This window comes from Hemicordylus capensis, chromosome 8, assembly GCF_027244095.1.
Source record: "Hemicordylus capensis ecotype Gifberg chromosome 8, rHemCap1.1.pri, whole genome shotgun sequence".
In the NCBI taxonomy this organism is placed as follows: domain Eukaryota; kingdom Metazoa; phylum Chordata; class Lepidosauria; order Squamata; family Cordylidae; genus Hemicordylus; species Hemicordylus capensis.
Window position 1 is genome coordinate 2,813,446 of NC_069664.1, and position 20,310 is coordinate 2,833,755.

The window sequence follows — 20,310 nt, forward strand, 5'->3', positions numbered from 1 at the left end:
AGGACCTCATCCGCTGTGTTTCCATATGAATCCCTGTTCTGGATGTGCTTCCCGGTTGGATGAAGGCAAACTCAGAGCAGTCACTCATTCAGAGACACAACAGGCAGCCTCCTTATAGGTCATTCTGCTGCACCCTTGAATTAAAAATATTTGAATTCTCCAATCACGTGAAGTAAAGGTGGGGCTGGCTTAGCAGTTTCCACCAGAGGCTGGAAGGAGAGAAGGCTGGAGCAAAATAGAGACATAACAGGGACCCTCCTCTGAGGGTGGACAGTTCAGGGCCACACGGACCCTTTAAGTGTTTATTTTCCCATAAGAGGCAAGTTACTGTCCATTAACATACGGCTACAGTATGTATGTACAAATACGGTCACATTCTTGCATAAATGAATATTACTAATACCATGGATTTGATTTTCCTTAAATGCAGGGCATTGAACGATCCGTTATCATAGGAGCTGCCTTCCACCAGGTCAGCCCCTTGGTTGTTAATGGAACTGCTCCCAGGAGAATTGGCAAGTACTCCTCCTGACCAGAGGCGTATTTAGGGAAAATAGCGCCTAGGGCAAGCACTGAAATTGCGCCCCCTGTCCAAACATCTGACACCCATCTTTCAGTTAACTTTAACATAATATCAGCTGAAAAATACAAGTCAAGCTCATTAATCTTTTAAAATGTCAAAAACTATTTGGCAGTGGACGTAGCCAGACCAAAAAATGCTGGGAAACTACAAATTTCAGTATGCTGGGGCTCATGAAATACCCAAATACCATGTGGAGGTGTACTTGGAAAACTAAACAGAAGTGCCCGTCTAATTCTCTACTATGCATTGTAGCATCACTATTACATACGTTTTAAAAATCAATGGAGAATTTGACTTTTCCCAGATACTCTGAAAATAATTAAAGGATATGCAGAGTAAACTGTGTCACCGCTTGGAATATATTCTAGTATTTCAGAAAGACAGTTAAAATGAGAGCAAGAGAGCAAGAAACTCCCAATGGGCCTTAATACTAAGGATTTCACACGGATTCAAAGACAAACTCACAATTAACAGCCATATTATTAAGACATCACATTTAACTCACTTAACACAAGAAGCAAAGAAAGAGCAAATGAATACTATCCTAGCACATAAGCTTCAGCTCAGTATTCACAAGCCCTGATTCTCTGTACATAGTGCCAAACTGAATATGTGTACAGTGATTTATATTATATTAAATTTTTAAAAAATTGTTTTACCTGTAGCCCCTTCGGGGTGCTTCCTATAGGCCATGGAGGGGGGATCTGTGAAGGTTACGCCTCCCCCCGCGGGCCTCTAGGGCCTCACAGGGACCATTTGAGCATGTGTGGTGGCCATTTTAAAAATAATTGTGTGTTTTTTAAAAATGGCCGCTGAAAACAAAATGGCCACCATGCATGCTCAAATGGCCTCTGTGAGGCCTGACATGGCCTAGGGCCTCACAGAGGCCATTTGAGAATGTGTGGTGGCCATTTTGTTTTTGGCAGCCATTTCTTTTTAATTTTTTAATTTTAAAAAATTGCACCCTCCTTCAAGTGGCGCCCGGGGCACATGCCCTGCCTGCCCCACCCTAGATACGCCCTTGCCCCTGACTATGTTTAGGGCTTGCGTGGGGGAATTAGCAAGCTGGGATGGAGCAGTCCCACCTCAGAATAACTTTGTGCAAAGCCTTGATCACAGAAAGAACTGAGCAGAGAGGTTAAAGTTCGAAAACAGAAGGTTTATTTGAGGGTTTTCAGGGATACAGGAAGAGGAACTAATGGTTAATAAGACTAACAAGTTAACTGAATTGCAGCCCACAAGAAGGCAATTTGGCTTGAGTTTCTGCATTAAGTTCCCTCCAGGCTGACAAGAGAAACAGGTTTTGGATTTTAGAAGTAGTAAGAGGAAAGGGAGTGAGAGACTTGAGAGCTTGGTCATATTGTCTACACTGACGGGCAAGGGCTCTCCACGCTTTCAGACAGGAAGTTCCCCCAGCTGATCTGGAGATGCCAGGAATTGAGGCAGGGATCTCATGCATGCAAATCAAGATAGATACCTGCCCCAGTAGAGAAGATACCGGGAGTCAAGGATGTGAGATCTGCTTCATGGATGCGAGGCAGAGGATGTAATATCACATCATTGTGCCCTGATGCAACTCAAGCGGATTCTGGAATGAGGCAGGTCATAAGAAGGGCTTGGAGGTTGCAAGATACTGAGACAAGGCGGAACAGAACAGTACAGAAATCACTCAGAGTATCTACACCTGAAGAACATCCAAGTATGAATGCTAGTTTATGTCAATGAACAAACAAATATTATCATTTCACCTAACGTGTGATCCCCAAGGGTGGACAAAGAGAACACTCTACTGACCACAGCACAAATATGCTGGCCATCTCTGAATATACCACCGCAAAAGCCAAGGATGATGATCAAATACTGTAGCAGTCCCCTGGGTGGGATTTGTCCAGCAAAACCTTTATCATCTGGTTCCCCAGAAGCCTTAACAAATATTAATCATGGTAGGGTGAATGTTTAATTTTGCCCCTAGCTTTACTCATAAAGGAGAGAACATTAAGTTCAAAAAGTTGAAAGACCCCACACTTGCCTATATAGGAAGCTACTTTATACTGAGTCTCACCGTTGGTCCATGAAGTTCAGCACTGTCTACACTGACTGGCAGTACACAGGAACAGAGGAAGATGCCACATACTGAGTCAGACCAGTGGTCTATCTAGCTCAGCATTGTCTTCACAGACTGACAGCGGCTTCTCCAAGGTTGTAGGCAGGAATCTCTCTCAGCCCTACCTTGGAGATGTTGCCAGGGAGGGAACTTGGAACCTTCTGATGTTCTTCCTAGAGTGGCTCCATCCCCTGAGGGGAATATCTTGCAGTGCTCACACTTCTAGTCTCCCATTCATATGCAACCAGGGCGGACCCTGCTTAGCTAAGGGGACGGGTCATGCTGGCTACCACAAGACCAGCTCTCCTCTCCAGTAGCTCTCCAAGGTTTTAGGCAGGAATTTTTCTCAACCCTCCCTGGAGAGACGATTGAGACCCAGCACCTTCTGAGCCAAGGATTGAACCTGGGACCTTTTGCATGCAAAACAGATGCTCTTCCGCTGAGCTACAGTCCCTTCCCTGAGCATATGAAGCTGCCTTATCCCAGGTCAGACCATTGATCCATCTAGCTCAGTATCGTCTACACCAGGGATTCTCAACAGCAGGTCCCCAGATGTTATTGGACTTCAACCCCCATGATCCCTAGCCCCAGTAGTCTTTGGTTGGGAATTATGGGAGTTGAAGTCCAACAACATCCGAGGAGCCAACAATGAGAATCTCCGGTCTACACTGACTAGGAACATCAGGATAACAGCAGCTCTTTGGGCTTCCAGGCAGGAGGCTTTCCTAGCCCAACCTGGAGATGCCGGGGACTTCTAACTGAGCAAAGAGGCACCTTGTAACGTAGTGATTCTCTGATATTTAGCAGGGGGAGAGCAGCTGGCCCTATCCAGCCCCAGCACAGCATTCCTCCAGTGGCTGTTGCTGGGGTCTATCTTATGCTTCTTTTTTTAGGTTGTGAGCCCTTTGGGAACAGGGAGCCATTTTATTTATTAATATCTATGTAAACCGCTTTGGGAACTTTTGTTGAAAAGCGGTATATAAATATATTCATCGTATTCATAGATTTTGCTACAGTCCATTACTAGCACTATAAATTCTTCAGCTGTTTTCTCAGAGAGTCTCAAGAAGTCAAATCTCCATGTGTATATGTGGGTGGGAAAGGTGCCTGCATCTTGTCTTCTCAACTTGCTTATTCATTCATTCATTCATTCATTCATTTCTGGTCTACGACCGCAATAAAGTTTTACTTACTTACTATACATAATATGAATACACAGTACACGAATATTAAGGCATCACTTGGGCTTCATGTGCTGCACATGGCAAGGCTGAACTTCCGAACAATTCTGTCTTTCAGTGCTCACAGAACATGCACCACCTGGGCTCTTAGATCACTGGAGGACAGGAGAGCACAGAGGAATGGAATACAGCTCCCACAGGCAGCAGTGAGCCTTTCAGAGTATCTGGACAGTAATTCTTGGCATAATAATGTGGGCCTTAAAAGTATGTCCCCTTTTTTTCATCTGTGAAATGTTGGGGTCGAAGTCCAGGGCCTCCACTGCCCCCCCCCCCGATCCTCTTTAGTCTCTCCCAGGTGGTGTGGTCAGAGCATGAGGATGCTTAATTTGCCAGGGAGTGGGGCTCCAAAGGCCTTGAGGTCCAGGCTCCCAAATTACCTCGGTGCACCTCTGGTGGTATGTTAAGGGCCATGCTAGACATGATATGGGGGTTCCGTGACTTCCCCATGGGTGATTTTTTTCAGAAAGCACCCATGGAGTGATTGGGATTAGGACCACGGATCAGAGGGCGAAAGATCCGATTCTTTCCCTCCATGCTGAAGATCTAGATTAACCCTCCAAAGTTGCCATTAGCCACCAAAGTGAAAACTAACGGGCATGACCTGTTGGCTGTTTTATCCTCCATGACCAATAGCTGGGGTGGGGGTGATTTAAGACAGAGAACTGGTGTGGGGGCCAAAGGTTAGATCCCCTCTCGCCTCCATGGCCCGGATCCAAATCTACATAGCTGCTTTGAAAAAGGGACAAAGACACCATGTCGCTACCATGCTTGGAGAGAAGTACAAAAGTCGGTAAGCCTCATTAAAGCAATTTCCCTGCTCATATACCTGGACATTTAGTACCCAGAACAACACTTCTCCTACATCCTGGGCAGGACATCGTATTCCTAGACGGTCCAGGCCAGTCCTGCACATGTGGGAACCCTACCCTGGAGAACGGAGGGGCTCCTGCAAAAACAGAAGGTCATCCCTGGCATAGGCCATTGCAATGGGAGGATGGGAATCTTTAGAGATGGTGCCTGTAGCACTGATGTCTGAGCTGAGAGAGCACCCAAACTATACAACCAGTCTTGTAGCTGGCACTCATTGGCAGGGAGCAGAAGTTGGCTCCAGGTGACCAATGCAGTGGCAAAGTTGCAACCCATTCCTGCTCCTTAATACCAGGAAGATTAGTCATTATTGGGGCCTGCCCTACCACAAGGTAAGATTATTGGGGGTGCCCTTAAGGGTGAGAGAATGGGAGCCAAATGAGATCTGACCCTTACAAAAAATCCAATAGGATGTTCCCCTAGGCAGGCTCCTTTGAAATGATCGCTTGAGTCCCATCTTTCGATTCTGCGGACTGCAAACTCTTGGGGGCACCTCCAATATGCCCCCTTCCTAGGCTTGCCACCTGTTCCCTATTTCAAGGAACTGCTCCTTATTTAGGATTAAAATGTAGTGTTCCTTTTCAAGTTAATAAAGAACACAGTTGCTTTCATTTTGGGGCCTTGGGGCTGGATTAGCAAGGCAAGGGATCAGGCAAGCCTGTCCCTTCCCCACTTCCATCTTTTCACTTACCATCTAGGAAGAAGTAATGAGTGACTGATGAGGAGTTTTGCAGGACTTTGCAATGTATTTATTTATTTATTTGGATGGTCCTGATCAAAGCATTACCTTGCTTTGGATTGTGCAACAACAACAACAAAAGTTGGAGAATTTTGGAGCGAAAAGCAAGTTATAGATTTTCAAAATACATACATAAATGTGCTGCTTTCTTTCAATTCACTCGGAATCAGGGGCCACTCCCTGGCAAAGGTTTCCATCTTAACAGACACAACAAAGCGGGAAAGGTACTAACTGTGGAGAAATCATTCCATTTTAAGGCTGTTCGGCCCAATTTTTTAACTCTCCAAAGTGCAACCTTCCCATTCTGTGTAAAAGAAAACAGGAAATAGCTTTGACATCACAAGCAGTGCCCTGCTGCTGCACAATGATCCAGATATTTGGCAAGGTCTCCGTAGCTTCCTCTAAGAGTACAGAGATGTGTCTGGACTAATAGGGGGGTGGTCTCGAGGATAGCGGAGTTTGTTTCCCCTCGACCACAGTGATAGTCCTCCCAAGAAACACAAGGCATCTCAACAGATCTTGTACTCCGAATCTTCTGCCAATATCCTGCTAGCTCTCGTGTTCTGAGAGCTCTTCATCAGCACCACACATGCCATGAGGGTCCTTCCATGAGGCCAGGTGAGACAGTCGCCTCAGGCAGCAGGGTGTTGGCGCACCATGCTCCTTCCATCAGCGCAGCTCTTCAAGACTCACCTGAGCACACACACCCCTTTGTAAGCTTTGCAGTGCTGCTCCTCACGCTCCTCGCCACGAAGCATGAGGAGAGATAAGGCGGCCGCTGGCCACCATCCCCTGTGCCACTTTCAAAGCTCGCAAGGGCTCCTTTTGAAAGAGGGCTGCCCCCCACCGAGGGCTGCAATACCTTGGGCCACCCCGATCAGCTGCCCCCTCATCTTCTCCTCTGCCACATCCCGACTTCTCAGCAATCAAATGTCAAGAAATCAGGGGTGTCTATGCCAATAAACCAAATGTGTCATCAATTCTAGCTCAGCTCTTCCTTGAGCTGAAACAAAACACGCAGAAGCTTTTGAAATCAAACCAAAAATGTTGCGAAATCGTAGATCGGGAACTGAGACCATCCTTCTCAAATTCATCTTGGTAGCTAGCAAATTAACCAGCACTGATATTAGCTTTGTTCTCCATCAAGCTGAAGAGCTTAAACTCTCATAGCATTTAAGATCAAGGAAACATGATTGCTGTATTTGGGGCGGGGGGGAGGGGGGAGGCAGGCACCAATACAGCACCTTGTAATCCAGATTTGCGAATTCTTGGGTTCATCAAAAGCTAAAATCCGTCCTAAACATTCTGGCAACTCCCACGACCAAACTCAAGACTCAAATCCTCAAGATTTTGGACATCAGCATGCAAATACAGAAGGCACACCTGCTATAAGTCATCCTAAAACAGAAAGTTCACATTGAACTAATAATTATTCCCATTATAGTGTCACATTTGTAGTGCCCCAACATATTATTTGCCCAAAGCGCTTGTCTCCATTCATCACTTGTAGAGCTCTTTCCTTGGAGCAGATGCATGAAACTTTTCTGAGAAGGTCCGCCCGATCCTGCTAAGTAGGGGCACAGCCTATGCTAGCAGAAACCCAGCAGTAACGTGGACCATGGGTGTTGTGCCTTACACATGTTTCGCTGAAATCGCAACAAAACGAAGGTTCATAGTTTTAAATTGGCTTTCTGAGCCAAAAGACGTCAGTGGGGTGGTGGTGATGGTGGTGGAGTGGGGGGTGGGTTTCAAATATTTTGCAGAAGAGGGAAAAAATTGCTGTATTTCATAGCATCCAAGAGTGGAATGTTTACAAAATGCTCATTAAGAGAAAGGACGACTGTGAGATAGGGAGAGAAATCTGGTGGACAGCTTACACTAGAGGAGATAAGGGAGTGAGAGCTACCACAGGAGACACAGCAGGGCCATTATCCAATTACTGAGACCTGGATGGAAGGGGTGGGGGGAAGAGAGAGAGAGAGAGAGAGAGAGAGAGAGAAACTGATCACAAGCTCCACGCAAAGACCTTCCAAACTTGTCAACCGACTGTGACACAATCCGTATATATCCACTGCGGTGGGGATAAAATAGCCACTTAGACGGCGCCAGAACTAAACTTTCTTGAGCACTGTGGCTGGCTAGAACGAAGGGATGGATTCTGTTGCCTTTCAGGTCTGGGCAGGCCTCTGTTTTCTGGTCCACCTTGCAGTCTGTAGCCCCATCACGAGCCTAGATGTGCCTCTCCTGCAGGAAGAGATGCCGTTCTTTGACGAGCAGGACACACTGCTTGAGAACTGGCAAAATGAATTGCTGAAGGCACTGAACCTCTCTGACGTCCCTCTACAAGAACAAGCCAAGGTGGACCCTCCAGAATACATGCTAGAGCTCTATAACAGATTTGCAACCAATAAGGCCTCTATGCCATCTGCCAACATTGTTAGAAGCTTCAAGAATGAAGGTAAGTTTCGGAATTCTCTAAAGAGGCATCATAGGATCAGACCTCATATATATAACCAAGCATTTTAATCCCCACGTTCACAAGGGCTAAATCAGGGCTGTATTTGCAGAAGAGTAGGGGTGATACATTAATGAGGCGGAAGGCAATGGCTTACATCTAGCTAGATGACTTGCTAGATGGTAGACCCTGCATCTTTCCCCTCCAAAGGTGTTGGCTTTCACACTGCAAGCCCTTGGAATGTGTTTGCATGACTCAACTCTGGCTATGTCAAGTGTAACTGGATTTTTAAATATGTATCATGGCTTTGAATATCTGGCCATTTCTTTGGGGATCTAAATGGGGGAATGGTGTTTTTCAGGCATCACTCTGACCCTTACTTAACATGTCAGGACTAAGGAAGTCAGTTTTCGCGTTCATCATGAAGAATCACTATGGGCACAATTCACTTTGTTGGGCCCTCACTGAAATTGATGCGACTGAAGAAATCAATGCTCACTGAAGAGCACTGCTATGACTTTGCAGGGCTCCAATTGATTTCACTGGAGCTTGTACCGAAGGACTTCCAAGTTTTCAATGTTTTCAGTGTAATGAGTATTTGTTTCCAATGTTTTCAATGTAATGAGTATTTTGTCCCAAGATTCTGAAATCTCTGCACAATGACATTTAACGCAATCCATCAGTTTCTTTTTAATACTGGTCTAGAGGGAAATTGTATGCATGCAGCTTAGAGACTTGTTATACCGTTATAATCTGTAGAGGAGGGAGTCATAATCATCAGAATATTTCCGTATAAAATCCTGAATCAATGGCCTAATCTAATTGAATGTCCAAAGCTGTGCTGTACTCTGGTTGTGGTGCAAGAAGGAATACTGTGCTGTGGTTGTGGTGCAGGAAGGCTATTCATCTGCAAAAATGAAGTCATTTAAAAGAACACCCAAGTCAGTGAAATGTGAAACCATTCCCTAGAATATGGGTCATGTAGTATGCTTTCTAAATCTGAATGAAGTGCAGTATTATTCGATGCAACGGAGAGCAAACTTATGAGAATGAATACATCAGCTAGACTGATCTGATCACGGAAGCCATATAAAAAAACAAACAGATTCTTAAAATAAGATGGGTGTGCCCCACTTTGCTGCTAGCTTGGAACAACAGAGCATTTGCAAACGGTGCTTGCTTAAGTGCATTTCAACAGCCTAGTCCATAACCAGTTAACCCCAAACACTTAAATTTAAAGCTAATGTGGTCATGCATGATTAAAATGTTCAGGCTTAACAGTCACATGGATCAGATTGTGCTAACTCTTCTATTAACTAACCATAATAGAAGCAATTAAGATTACTGTTGATGAAAGTAGATACTTCTCATGCACTCCTACATATATTAAAGCCTAGCCCTTTCCTTAGTAAAATCCAGTCCTTGGCAAAATCACTGCTTTCAACAACCTAGATACGTTCTTCATGATGAATCAGGTAACTCCTGCAGTGACCATGTCAAATGCCAAGCCTGAGAGGTTTCTAATGATAGATCTTTGCAACTTTTGACTGCCTGGCATTCTCCTATGCATCAGGAATGGTTTACTGCTTTCTTCTTCTTGCGGGAACCTTCCCTAGAAGCTAGCAGGACAACTTGGCCGGCATTCAGCCGAGAATGAGACGGAAATGGTTTCAGATGCCTTCTCTCCACCATTTAGTATCAGCCTTATTTCGCGTCCCTTATGGCCAAGGGAAGCATGAGAAATAATATCAGTTTCATGCGGGCCTTTTAAAAAAGGATCTGGGAAACTCCAATCAAACCGCAAGTCCCAGAATGCTAAGGTGATAGTTGGACTGGATTCAATTTGGTTTAAATGCTGTTATTTTGTAGAAGTATCTTAGATGTATTGGTTGACATACTGTAAAAAGGTCTATCAGCCTAGAGCCAGCATAGTGTAGTGGTTAGAGGGTTGGACTAGGACTGGGAAGACTCGAGTTTGAATCCCCATTCAACCATGAAACTAATTGGGTCACTCTGGGCCAGTCATGTATCTCTCAGCCTAACCTACCTCACAGGGTTGTTGTGAGGATAAAAATAACATGTAAAAATAACATGCTCTGAGTTCCTCGGAGGAACAGCGGGATATAATGTTAAATAAATTAAAACACAATGTAACTGTGCAATTTATGTAAGTTGTGCAAAGAGTAACCCCACTGTTTTCAATGGGCTTACTCATGTGTAATGAAACATTAATGAAACTCTTGCACAGTATGTCAGCCACACTCTCATTATTGGGTGAACTTGCTGAGCTACTTACAGGGCATGAAGTTAACTTATCTATATTTTAAATTCTCAGAACTGACTTCTCTGCCCATCCACTCTCATGGAATACGGAGGTATCCCCTTCTCTTCAATGTCTCCATCCCTCACCATGAAAAGATAACCATGGCAGAGCTGAGGCTCTACACCCTGGTGGAGGAGGACAGGATGCTCTACGAAGGCCTGGACAGAAAGGTCACCATCTTTGAGGTGCTGGAGCATGAACACGGCGGAGGGAGAGAGGAAGAGGAGACGAGGCTCAGAGTGCTCGCGTCCAGGCATCTGCACAGCACGGACAATGAATGGAAAACCTTTGAGGTCACTGATGCCATCAGGAAGTGGCAGCACTCAGGCTCAACCACTCATCGGCTAGAGGTGCGGATTGAGAACAGAGGGAGAGAGGGACCCAGCCGAGGAGGGAAAGTCGAGATTGACATCAATTCAGAGACCAAACACAAGCCTTTGTTAATTGTGTTTTCGGATGACCAAAACCATGCCAAGAGAGAAGAGAGGCGCGAACTGAAGGAAATGATCGAGCACGAGGAGACGCAGGACCTACAGACTCTGGGCTTGGACGACTTCCACTCTAGCCCCAGCCAAGGGAAGCTTCTTCATATCAGGTCCAACATCATCTACGACTCAACATCCCGGATAAGGAGGAACGCTAAAGGGGGGAACTGCAAAAGAACTTCCCTCCACGTGGACTTCAAGGAGATTGGCTGGGATTCCTGGATCATCCAACCAGTTGAGTATGATGCCTACCAGTGTAAAGGTGCCTGCTCCTTCCCTTTGGACGATCACCTGACAACCACTCATGCTATGGCCCGGACTTTGGTTCACCTCAAATTCCCCCAGAGAGCTTCTCCGGCGTGTTGTGTGCCTACCAAACTGGCTCCGATCTCTTTGCTCTACTTAGAGAAAGGGGTGGTGACCTTCAAGTTAAACTACGAAGGCATGTCGGTTCTGGAATGTGGCTGCAGATAGTAGCAGGGGGGCTCTTGCGAGGGCACCGATGGCCCTCCGAGTATTTAATTGATCCAGCTGTAAATGTGTACAGTTTTCATTTGTACAGATTGAGTTAGCGTATTTAAGCAGGTTTGTACAGATCATCTTGAGAGCCAAGGAATGGGCAGAAGATGAGAGGGGATGGCCGTTTGCTGCCAGGGTTGCCTTGAGAGAAAGAGGAGGTTGCGCTTCAGTGCTTTAACTAAGAGTTAGTTGATACAGCAGACTTTCCTAGGCCATAGCACTTCAGGGACTGGGACACTGCATATTCAAATATCCCCCACACAATAAATCTCCTTGCGGACAGAAAACTAATATGTCACAGAGGGTTCTGCCTAGTTCCGGCACACTTTTTGCCTATGATCAGAGGCAGCTCTCAAAGATGCCATTTGAGACGAAAAAATGAAGCTGCCCAGTGCTGAGTCAGAGCCTTGATCGGAGCTCAGTATTGCCTACACTGACTGGCAGCAGCTGTCCGTGGTTTCAGACAGGCATCCTTCCCAGCCCTACCTGGAGACGCTGCCAGGGACTGGACTTGAAAACAGGGGCTCTGCCATTGAGCTTTGGCCCCATCTCCGATCACTCGCCATCCCGAGCATTGAGAAGGTCTAGGGTCATTGGAGTTCCAACTCCTTGCTGGGCTGCACACAGGTACCCAAAGGAGGATTTACAGACGATCGTGGGTGGGATAGATATTAGTTTAAAATATACCGCTGAGCAGGAACTGAATCAATGCAGGAACACAGGAGCATAGCGAGCTGCTTCATACTGAGTCAGGCCCTTGGTCCATCTAGATCAGTGCTGTCTACACGGACCGGCAGCAGCTCTCCCCGGTTTCAGGCAGGAGTCTTCATCCCAGCCTTCCCTGGAGATGCTGCCAGGGACCTTCTGCATGCAATTCAAGGGGGACTAAGAAGGGGAACTCAAACCTAAATGCACTATAACAAGGGCAGACGGATCAGGTGCCAGCACTTTTTCACTTGCTTTTTCTGTGCAAAATACTGGCGATGCTCATGCACCTTCTGAGTGCAGAGGAGTGTAGCTGGCTCATACCTACTGACAAACAGGCATCATCCACTACAGCAGGGGTTCCTTCCCACCCTTGGGTCCCCAGATGTTGTTGGCCAGGGCATTGTGGCCGGAGTGCCGTCCAACACCACATCTGGGGACCCAAGGGTGGGAAGGAAGCCCTGCACTCTAGGGTTGGCTGGAGCCAGAGACTTCAGAAACAAGCCCTGTTGTGGAGCTGGGTCAACAAGCCCAGGGTCTACAGGTCTCTAGGCCCCACGGGAGTGCTGATGAGCAGCTGTTGCTGGGGACAAACTAGGAGAGGGCTGGTGCTTACCTTGCCTTGTCTGTGGACTTCCCAGAGGCCTCTTTCTGGTCACTGCTGGAAACAGGAGGCCAAACTACATGGCCTTTGGTGTGATCCGACACCACTCTGTCCCAGTGACCGCCCAGCCTGCCCTCTCCATAGAATTCCTGCAAAATGGTCGAGGGAGCTGTAATCTCCGTCTGACCTGCCAATACAGACAGTTCCAGAACATAAAACCTCATTCCTCGGACCCGCTGGAAGGACCAGCCCAGTATTTATATACAAATGCACTCCTCGTGTGAAGCAGTCACATTCGAACTGTGAAAGAGAAACGGCCTGCGAGAGGAAGGGGACAGCAAGATTTTAAAAGAGAGAGAGAAGCTTCATCAGGAGGGAAGTCGCCCCACCGGTGTGCTTCTGCGACGGGAAGGAAGGCAGAGCTTCTGTACCTTTATCAATCAAAGAGGGGGGCACCAGGCATGGGGGGAGCAGGTGGCACTTGTCATAGAAAGGAAGTGGCCGCCGAAATTCCCCCTTCCACACAACCTCTTACAAGTCCTGGGACTCATCAGCTTTGCCCCTCCACTTTAAGACTGTTCCACACGGTCAGTTTAGGGCAGATCTCGGGAAAGCTCGTCCACAGACCAACAGACCTCTCACAGTTGGTCAAGTTCGGACTGCAGTGGTGATGGATTAGGAAGTGCCATTCTGCATCTGGCAAGAACTCTCTTTCTTCTCTTGGGCAACCCCCCCCCTCCCCACATGCTTCATGTGAACGTGCGGAGCAGCCTTCTATGAAGTCGGACCCCGGATCCATCTCGCTCAGCATTGTCTGCATTGACTGGCAGCAAGGTTCCCAGCCCTACCTGGGGATGCCGAGAGGCTGAAACGTGGACCCTGCACATGCCAAGCAGAGACTCCCCTGCTGTGCCCCCCCCCGCACCACCCTCCGTAGAGTCAGACCAAGAAAAAGCCAGCCTCTAGGAACCTGCTTCTCCATTGCCTGATATTCTTGATTAAGGCTTAACAAGGAAACAATTAGATTGTGCTTCATCATCTAGGAGCTGGTGCGGGCGGGCGGGCGGGGGGGGGCTTCTCCTTTATGAAGCTGTCAATCGACAAGGCCGTTCTTTATCCCCCATCTTCTCTTCAACGGTATAGGATGGGGTCACATGTCATGTTTCCGCCACTCTCCTCCAACAAAGGGTTGCGATAAGAAGGTGTTGGAGCCGGGAAACAATCGGCCTGGTGCTTTATTTATACTAAGCTGGAAATTGGTCAGATTCTTTGGAAAGTGTAACTGACGCTGACTCTGCTGCCCTCCTCAGCCCCAGCCTACCCTACTGTCCCCTGCCTCTGGTTTTACACTTTTAAGGCAAAGCTGTCTTCCCTGAGGAAGATAAGAGACTTGTCTTTGAAAGAAAGGACTGGGACTCCTCATGGGAATCAACACGAAAAACAAGATCAAGGCCTTCGGCAAGCCAGCCAAACCTACTGCCATCCAGCCATTATTTATTGACCTATTTATTGACTTTGTCCTTGTAATATAATGTAGAATATAAAATGTTTTATTTTTGAGCTTGTATGTAAACACACTTGGGCAAGCCCATGTGGGGAGTTTCACGTTCATTGCTGCAAAAAAAGTTATGGATTGACTTGGCCCTTTTCTTTGTAAATATATCACTGCCCTCCATTTTTCTATTTCTCAGTGTAATGCAAAAATATAGTGACTTCCAGCATCGAGTTGCTTTTTTTGTTGCCTCGCCTAGGGTCTTGAACCCCACAGACAGAAGATGAGAGCCATGCACACTTCTGCACATTGCACAAACTTGTGAGAGCTGGGGATCCCACCCCCTCACCCCACGGAAAGAGTCAGTAACCAACTGGAAGGAATGCTCCTCGGAAACGCCTAGGCAGTGGAGTGCATTCTGCTGTCCTAATGCAAACATGATGCCTCTGGCCTTTGCTGGGCATCCAGCAGCATAATTAGGCACAGACAAAGTGCATGGTAAGAGATTAAAAAAGCACCCTGAGGAGCCCTTTCTGGGCACAGAGAGATGCTGTTCTCGGGGACCATCAAAGGGCCCTCACTTTTTATAATCCTCAGGGGTTCCAATCTAACACCAGCCCTGCCATCACTCATGTATGTTGGATATTCAAGATGTTATCTTCATTATTGAAAATGTGTATATCCAAGATGGATGTCAGGGGTCAGCATTGCTGAGCAGCTGTTGATCTCGTAGTCACAGAGTGACTCTTTTAGCCTGTCCCATCTGCCAAGGTACACCCCACCACAAACCTTGCAAGGGTCCCAGGAAAGTTTAAGCCTGCCCTCTTTATATTCCACAGGTCGGCAGAGGTACTTTTACCCCCTGGACTTCGGGGCCACACCCCCTGGGCCCCCCCTAAACCCTCTTTAGTCTGTCCTGGATGGTGTGGTTTGTGCCCTCAAGAACCTACTTGTTAAAAAATGATGCTTAACTTGCAGCAGGGGGGCCTCCAAAGGCCTTTCGGTCCAGGCTACAAGATTACCTAGGTGCACCTCTGCAAGTCGGTCTCATCCAAGGGACCATCCAAGCAACTAACATCCTTGACAACAATAATATGGCCAACAAAGATGAAATGTAGGGGGGAGCCAATCACAGTCAATGCAAAATGCAGGAAAGTGACAGGAAAAATCCAAAAGGCAATCAATCTATTAAAAAAACAGCCCCCCCACCAAGGCATATCGTAACTAACTGCCTAGAAGTCAGCACAAGGGGCCATCGTCATGGGGGAATGAATGAATGCAGCTATGAATGCAGCCAGGGACAGCATCATGATGAGTTCCCTCTAATATTTTTCATCTGTGTGCAGAATGAGTTTTATTCTGGGCAGAAGTACTAAGCAGTGTGTGCACTCAAGCATTCAGAGTGGGACCTTCCTGAATCAACCTGAGCGGGATCTAAAATTTACTGAGTGAACACCAAAAAAACTTGTGAGTGCATGCACATGCACATGCCTTAGAGGGAACACCGGTGATGATCTTGTACAGCTCTAGTTCACTCGAATTGAGCTTGCTCAAGAGAATTTCCTAATGGATTTCACCCATGTTAATTAGCCGAAGGCAGCAAGGAGCTGTCATTGGGATTTCCTACCCAAGGCACCAAAATGCCTCGGAGAGCTCCTGACACGTACAGCTTGCAGACTGTAATATGGCCAACATCTTTAATACCTTCTCACTGCAGTTCCCAGCACAAGTCTTGCTGGCCGTTGTGCTGATGAGGTTAAGCAGGGCACGAGCCAAAGCTGGTGTTGAAAAGTTCCATGTAGAATTAAATGAGAAGGTTTAAAGCACCAAGCACAGTAGCACCAAGCACAGACAACAGATGCCAAACATTCCCAGTATCCATTGCTTTGCAGTGTATGTTGTCGTTTGCTGTGGCAACTCCTTATCTCCGCAGAGATTAGAGTATTTTAGATCCCTACTTGCAAAGATTTATTGTGAGATCCATTTCCTGAGCTGTCACCACCAGCTAAAGCAAAGTCAAATTGTGAAGCGAGAAATGCAGCACTCACATACATAAAACTGCATTGAGCAAAAAGTCAGCTACAGCCAATAACGGGGCTTTTTAAAAATCTGCAACCAAAGTGTGCAGTTCCAGGGGAAAGAGCAGTTCTATAAGAGCATTTGCGTAACTCAAAAATTCAAGTCGTGCAAAAGTCGTATGAAGTTAAATGATGTAAAAAGTAACTGGTGATAATGAGGAAAGTCAAGTGAGTCATCTGGGCTCTTCTAGAACCCAGATCCTGATCAAGCAGACCCACTTCTCCTCCCCCTGCCCAAGATGCTTCCCACAGACTTTACTGCTACCCCCCACAGAATCTTCACCAATGAGTATAACATCCTTCTGCAAACAATGCTGTCAAAATTCCCAATTCTGAGGATTTCCTCCCACTCTGTGGAAGCTTCTAAATGTCATGGAATGCAACTCTAAGTCACAACGGATGTGTGCACAGATGTGTGTTATAGAAGTGCATGCTATGTGCACGAATTACACTCACATACCATTCTACACTTCTGAATTTTCCTTAATCAAAGCCCCGGGAAATATCATGGCCCAGTTTTTAGAAGCAATACCAGTAAAGTAAATAAACTGTCCTCTCCCACCCCACCTGGATCACAGAAGTTATAACAGTCCAAACCCATTGTAGTCCCCTAGTCTGCGGGTTGAAAAGGAACCATCCCCTGCTTCAACTTCCTCTCTGACTGCTCCACCAGAAACCTTGCACACAGACAGTCCCTGGCTCGACCCTGGGTGTCTCCGAATAAAACAGTCTCACACAACAGGGCTGCAACAGTCCTTTGCCGGAAACCCTGAAGCGCTGCTGCTTGTCCAGGTAAACAATAATGTCGCAGAACAATGATGTTCTAAGCCTTCGGAACCCAGCTTTGTGGTTGTTTTAGATCTGCTTCCCTTGTCAACACAAAGCAATCTTATGCTGGTTAAATTAAAACTCAGAAGCAACTCCATTTTCTCCTTCTCCTCCCATCTCTTTCTGACTCCATCCTCCATACTCGCTACAAGATCCCACCCCCCGCCGGGACAAACCTCCAAACAACAAAACACAAAAGGTTAGAAAGAAGATAGAAGACAACAGTTGTTCAAGTTCAGATTCAGGGGCAGCGCCACCATTGAGCGGATGGGTTCAAAGAACCCGGGCTGCCACCAATCAGGGGCCACGAGGGCGGCCCCAGACATGCCCCCCGTGTCGGACGTCAGATGCAGGGAGGGGCGTTATTTCGGTCCCAAACGGAGCCACGCGGCCCCGCTTGGAACAGAAATCAACCCACGCTGCAATGGCTCACCCTTTAAGGCAGGGAGTTGCTCCGTCCCAACGCAGCGCTGGCCGATCTCCCTTTGGGAGGGAGAACACGTCCCCCGCGTCTGGCATCAGAGGTGGGGGCATGGCTAGCTGGGCCCAAGTGTCTAATGTCTGACATAGGGGCGGGGCCAGACCGCACACAGGGCGCCACCAGCCTCTCTATGCTGCTGCTCCGTTTCTATCCTGCCCTGTTGAAGGGGTTCAGGGGATGAGCCTGTAACTCAGTGGTAGAGCCCTTGCTTTGCACGCAGGAGATCCCAGGTTCAATCTCTGGCAACATTTCCAGGGAAAGGGGGCCTGCTTGAAACCCTGGAGAGCCACTGCCAGTCAGTGTAGACAATATTGAGCTGGAGGAACCAAAGGCCTAACTCTGCATAAAGCAGCTTCCAAGGTTCAGCTAACATCCGCTGAAAATAAAACAAAGACACCCATAATGAAAACACCCAGTTCCATTAAAGTTATTCCACCTAACGAGAGGCAAAAGCAAGTCCCACCAAGTTCCCATAAAGATGAAATACACAGTCTGGGAATGTCACACACAGAGCACGTTCTTACGATTTGAACTCGGCACATGGATGGTGCAGCCAGGCAGGTGCTCTCCATTGATCATGAGAGGCATCGCAACACGTTGCGTCGAGTGCACGGAGACGGGGAGCAAGACCACATGCACTCTCCTTGGTTCTTTGCACATGATCGGCACAGAACCCTGTGCCGAAAGAGCTCTGCACGGGTGCATGCGTGCGCACACACAGAGGTGCGTGTGTAGGACCAACACACACAACGCTTACACCTTTCTTTGTCTCTTTTGTTCAGAGGCAGAACATGAGGGCCTCACATGCTCTCCTCAGCTCCCCGTGAGGCCTTCACGTTTTGCCTCTCTGAAGAAAGAGGCAACATACAATGTGAGCGAAGTCATCATGTGACGTCCTGAGATTTGGGGGTTCTTGGTTTGTTTGTTTGCTCCCCACAGCTCGGGGCAATGTTCTTGTCTCCATGCCAGAGTCCTGGCCACACTCAAGTGGAAGCATCTCATTCTGTCCCCCGCAAGTTTCCAAACCTCCGCTTCCCAAGGTCCTGGAGAGTGTTGCTTAGCTCCGTTGTAACGACAACACTTGGTTCTAGCGGACCAGAAACACAGCCTGATACTCAATCTTATCTCGTTTCCACAAGGCCCGGCTGTTCTCAACGTGTGAGGAAGGCCTCCCTGAGGAGATGGAAGTGCTGGTTGCTAAGCAGCCTCCAAACTCCATCCTGAACCCTCCCAGGCCACCCTATATGGGCTGCTCACTGGGCAGAGAGGCACCTTGTAGTGTAGTGATGCTCTTATATTTAGCAGGGGGAGAGCAGCTGGCCCTATCCAGCCCCAGCACAGCATCCCGCCAGTGGCTGTTGCTGCTGTCTCTTTTATGTCTCTTTTTTAGACTGTGAGCCCCTTGGGGACAGGCAGCCATGTTATATTATCTATCTATATATTTAGTTCTCTTAAACGTAGGAATGTGCACAAACCAGTCCGGAGGCCATTATAGAGGCCTCCGAACCAGTTCGAACGTGGCCCGGTCTGGTGGTCCTGCACCAGGGGTGTGTGGTTCTTTAAGGGCAGGGGGGTTGCACTTACCCCTCCCGCTGCTTTCCTACCACCAGCGCTCCATTTTTGTGAAATGTTTTTGGGGCGGCAGCGTTCCTCCCTGCCGCCCCTGCCCCTGTTGTTGCCCGGAAACACTGGAAGTAGCCATCACGTGTGTGCTCGCCGCTGCACCTGTGCCCGTGCATGCACAACGTTCTCATGCGCTGTGCGCGGCGGGCATGCACAGTGGCGGCAGCGGGAGAACGCATGCGCGATCACTACTTCCGGTATTTCCGGGCAGCGGGGGCAAAAGGGAGGAATGTGGCGGATGGAGCACCAGCAGGGGGAAAGCGGCGGGAGGGGTAATTGCAACCCCCCGCCCTTAAAGGAGAGACCCCCGCCAGTGCCGGACCGCGCCTCCACAGTTCCGTGCACATCCCTACTTAAACGTACCTGTCGCTAATCCCATGCATGGCAGCTTTCGTGAGAGTTCACTGGGGAGACGGGGAGAAAGAAATGGGGCTAAGGCGGGATAAAGAAATGAAGATGGGGAGGAGAGACAGGGAGAACTAGGGGCGCAGATGCTCGGCACCAGGTCAGCATATGCACACCACTCTCCATCCCAGAGGAGATGTGAGCTAAAAGCCCTGTGTGAAAGACACCCAGGACAACCCTTAACGCTCCATCTTTTTAGCCTGGCTTTTAATATCATCGAGTTTGATTTTAATGAGCTTTCATCTGGTTTCAATGTTTTCTGATTTTAATTGTTTTATTATGTGTTTTTTATTTTAACGTCAACCGCCCTGGGCCACTTTAGGAAGGGCCGTATATAAACTGAATAAATAAACAAAACAAATAAAACAAAACAGAGATTAGAAGTAAAGAGGGGGGGAAGAGAGGCAAAGCAGGGCATGGAGAAAAGAAAGCAGGAAGAGGGGATGAAAAAGATAGGAAAAGTAAGTAGAAGAGAGAAAAGACTTTTTTTTAAAAGGACATGTTTACCTTTACCTTTAAGAAGTCTGAGGAAGAAAAAGTGAGTGAGGAGCAGATGCCAAACTGTTACACGTGTGTCCTAATTTCTTTAATAAGAAACAAACGCATTCCCCGCTTTTCTGCTCCAGCTGCTTCACGCCTGGCCTGAGAAAGTCAAAAATAGCTCTCTGGCTGGGGTAACAGCAAGGCCATTCAAGACACAGCAGCCCCTGTTCCCAGCTCCCGTTATCAGTACATTGTGTCAAGAGGGCCTAAATATCGCATCATGTTTTTACACGTG

General features: G+C 47.5%; 2 protein-coding genes across 5 annotated transcripts in view; one reads left to right on the forward strand and one right to left on the reverse strand.

Annotated features, from left to right (window-relative positions):
* The window catches only part of LOC128333535 (gastrokine-1-like), a 40,283-nt gene extending 20,150 nt beyond the window's left edge, over positions 1-20,133 (reverse strand). For 2 of the 4 annotated variants that reach the window (XM_053269058.1, XM_053269055.1), the window contains exon 1: positions 20,046-20,133. Coding sequence is in view for 1 of the 4 variants with exons in the window: in XM_053269059.1 (XP_053125034.1) it covers positions 18,029-18,076 (48 nt within the window). In the remaining 3 variants the exon portion in view is untranslated. Of the gene's footprint in view, positions 1-17,456; positions 17,575-18,028; positions 18,124-20,045 lie in introns of those variants that run through there. The other 2 variants (XM_053269059.1, XM_053269056.1) reach the window with 2 other exon arrangements.
* Positions 7,686-14,346, forward strand: BMP10 (bone morphogenetic protein 10). Its single transcript, XM_053269054.1, has 2 exons — positions 7,686-7,992; positions 10,325-14,346. Exons 1-2 carry the CDS (start codon positions 7,686-7,688, stop codon positions 11,269-11,271), a joined length of 1,254 nt encoding a protein of 417 aa, XP_053125029.1. The 3' UTR covers positions 11,272-14,346.
* Positions 20,134-20,310: the final 177 nt, after the last annotated feature.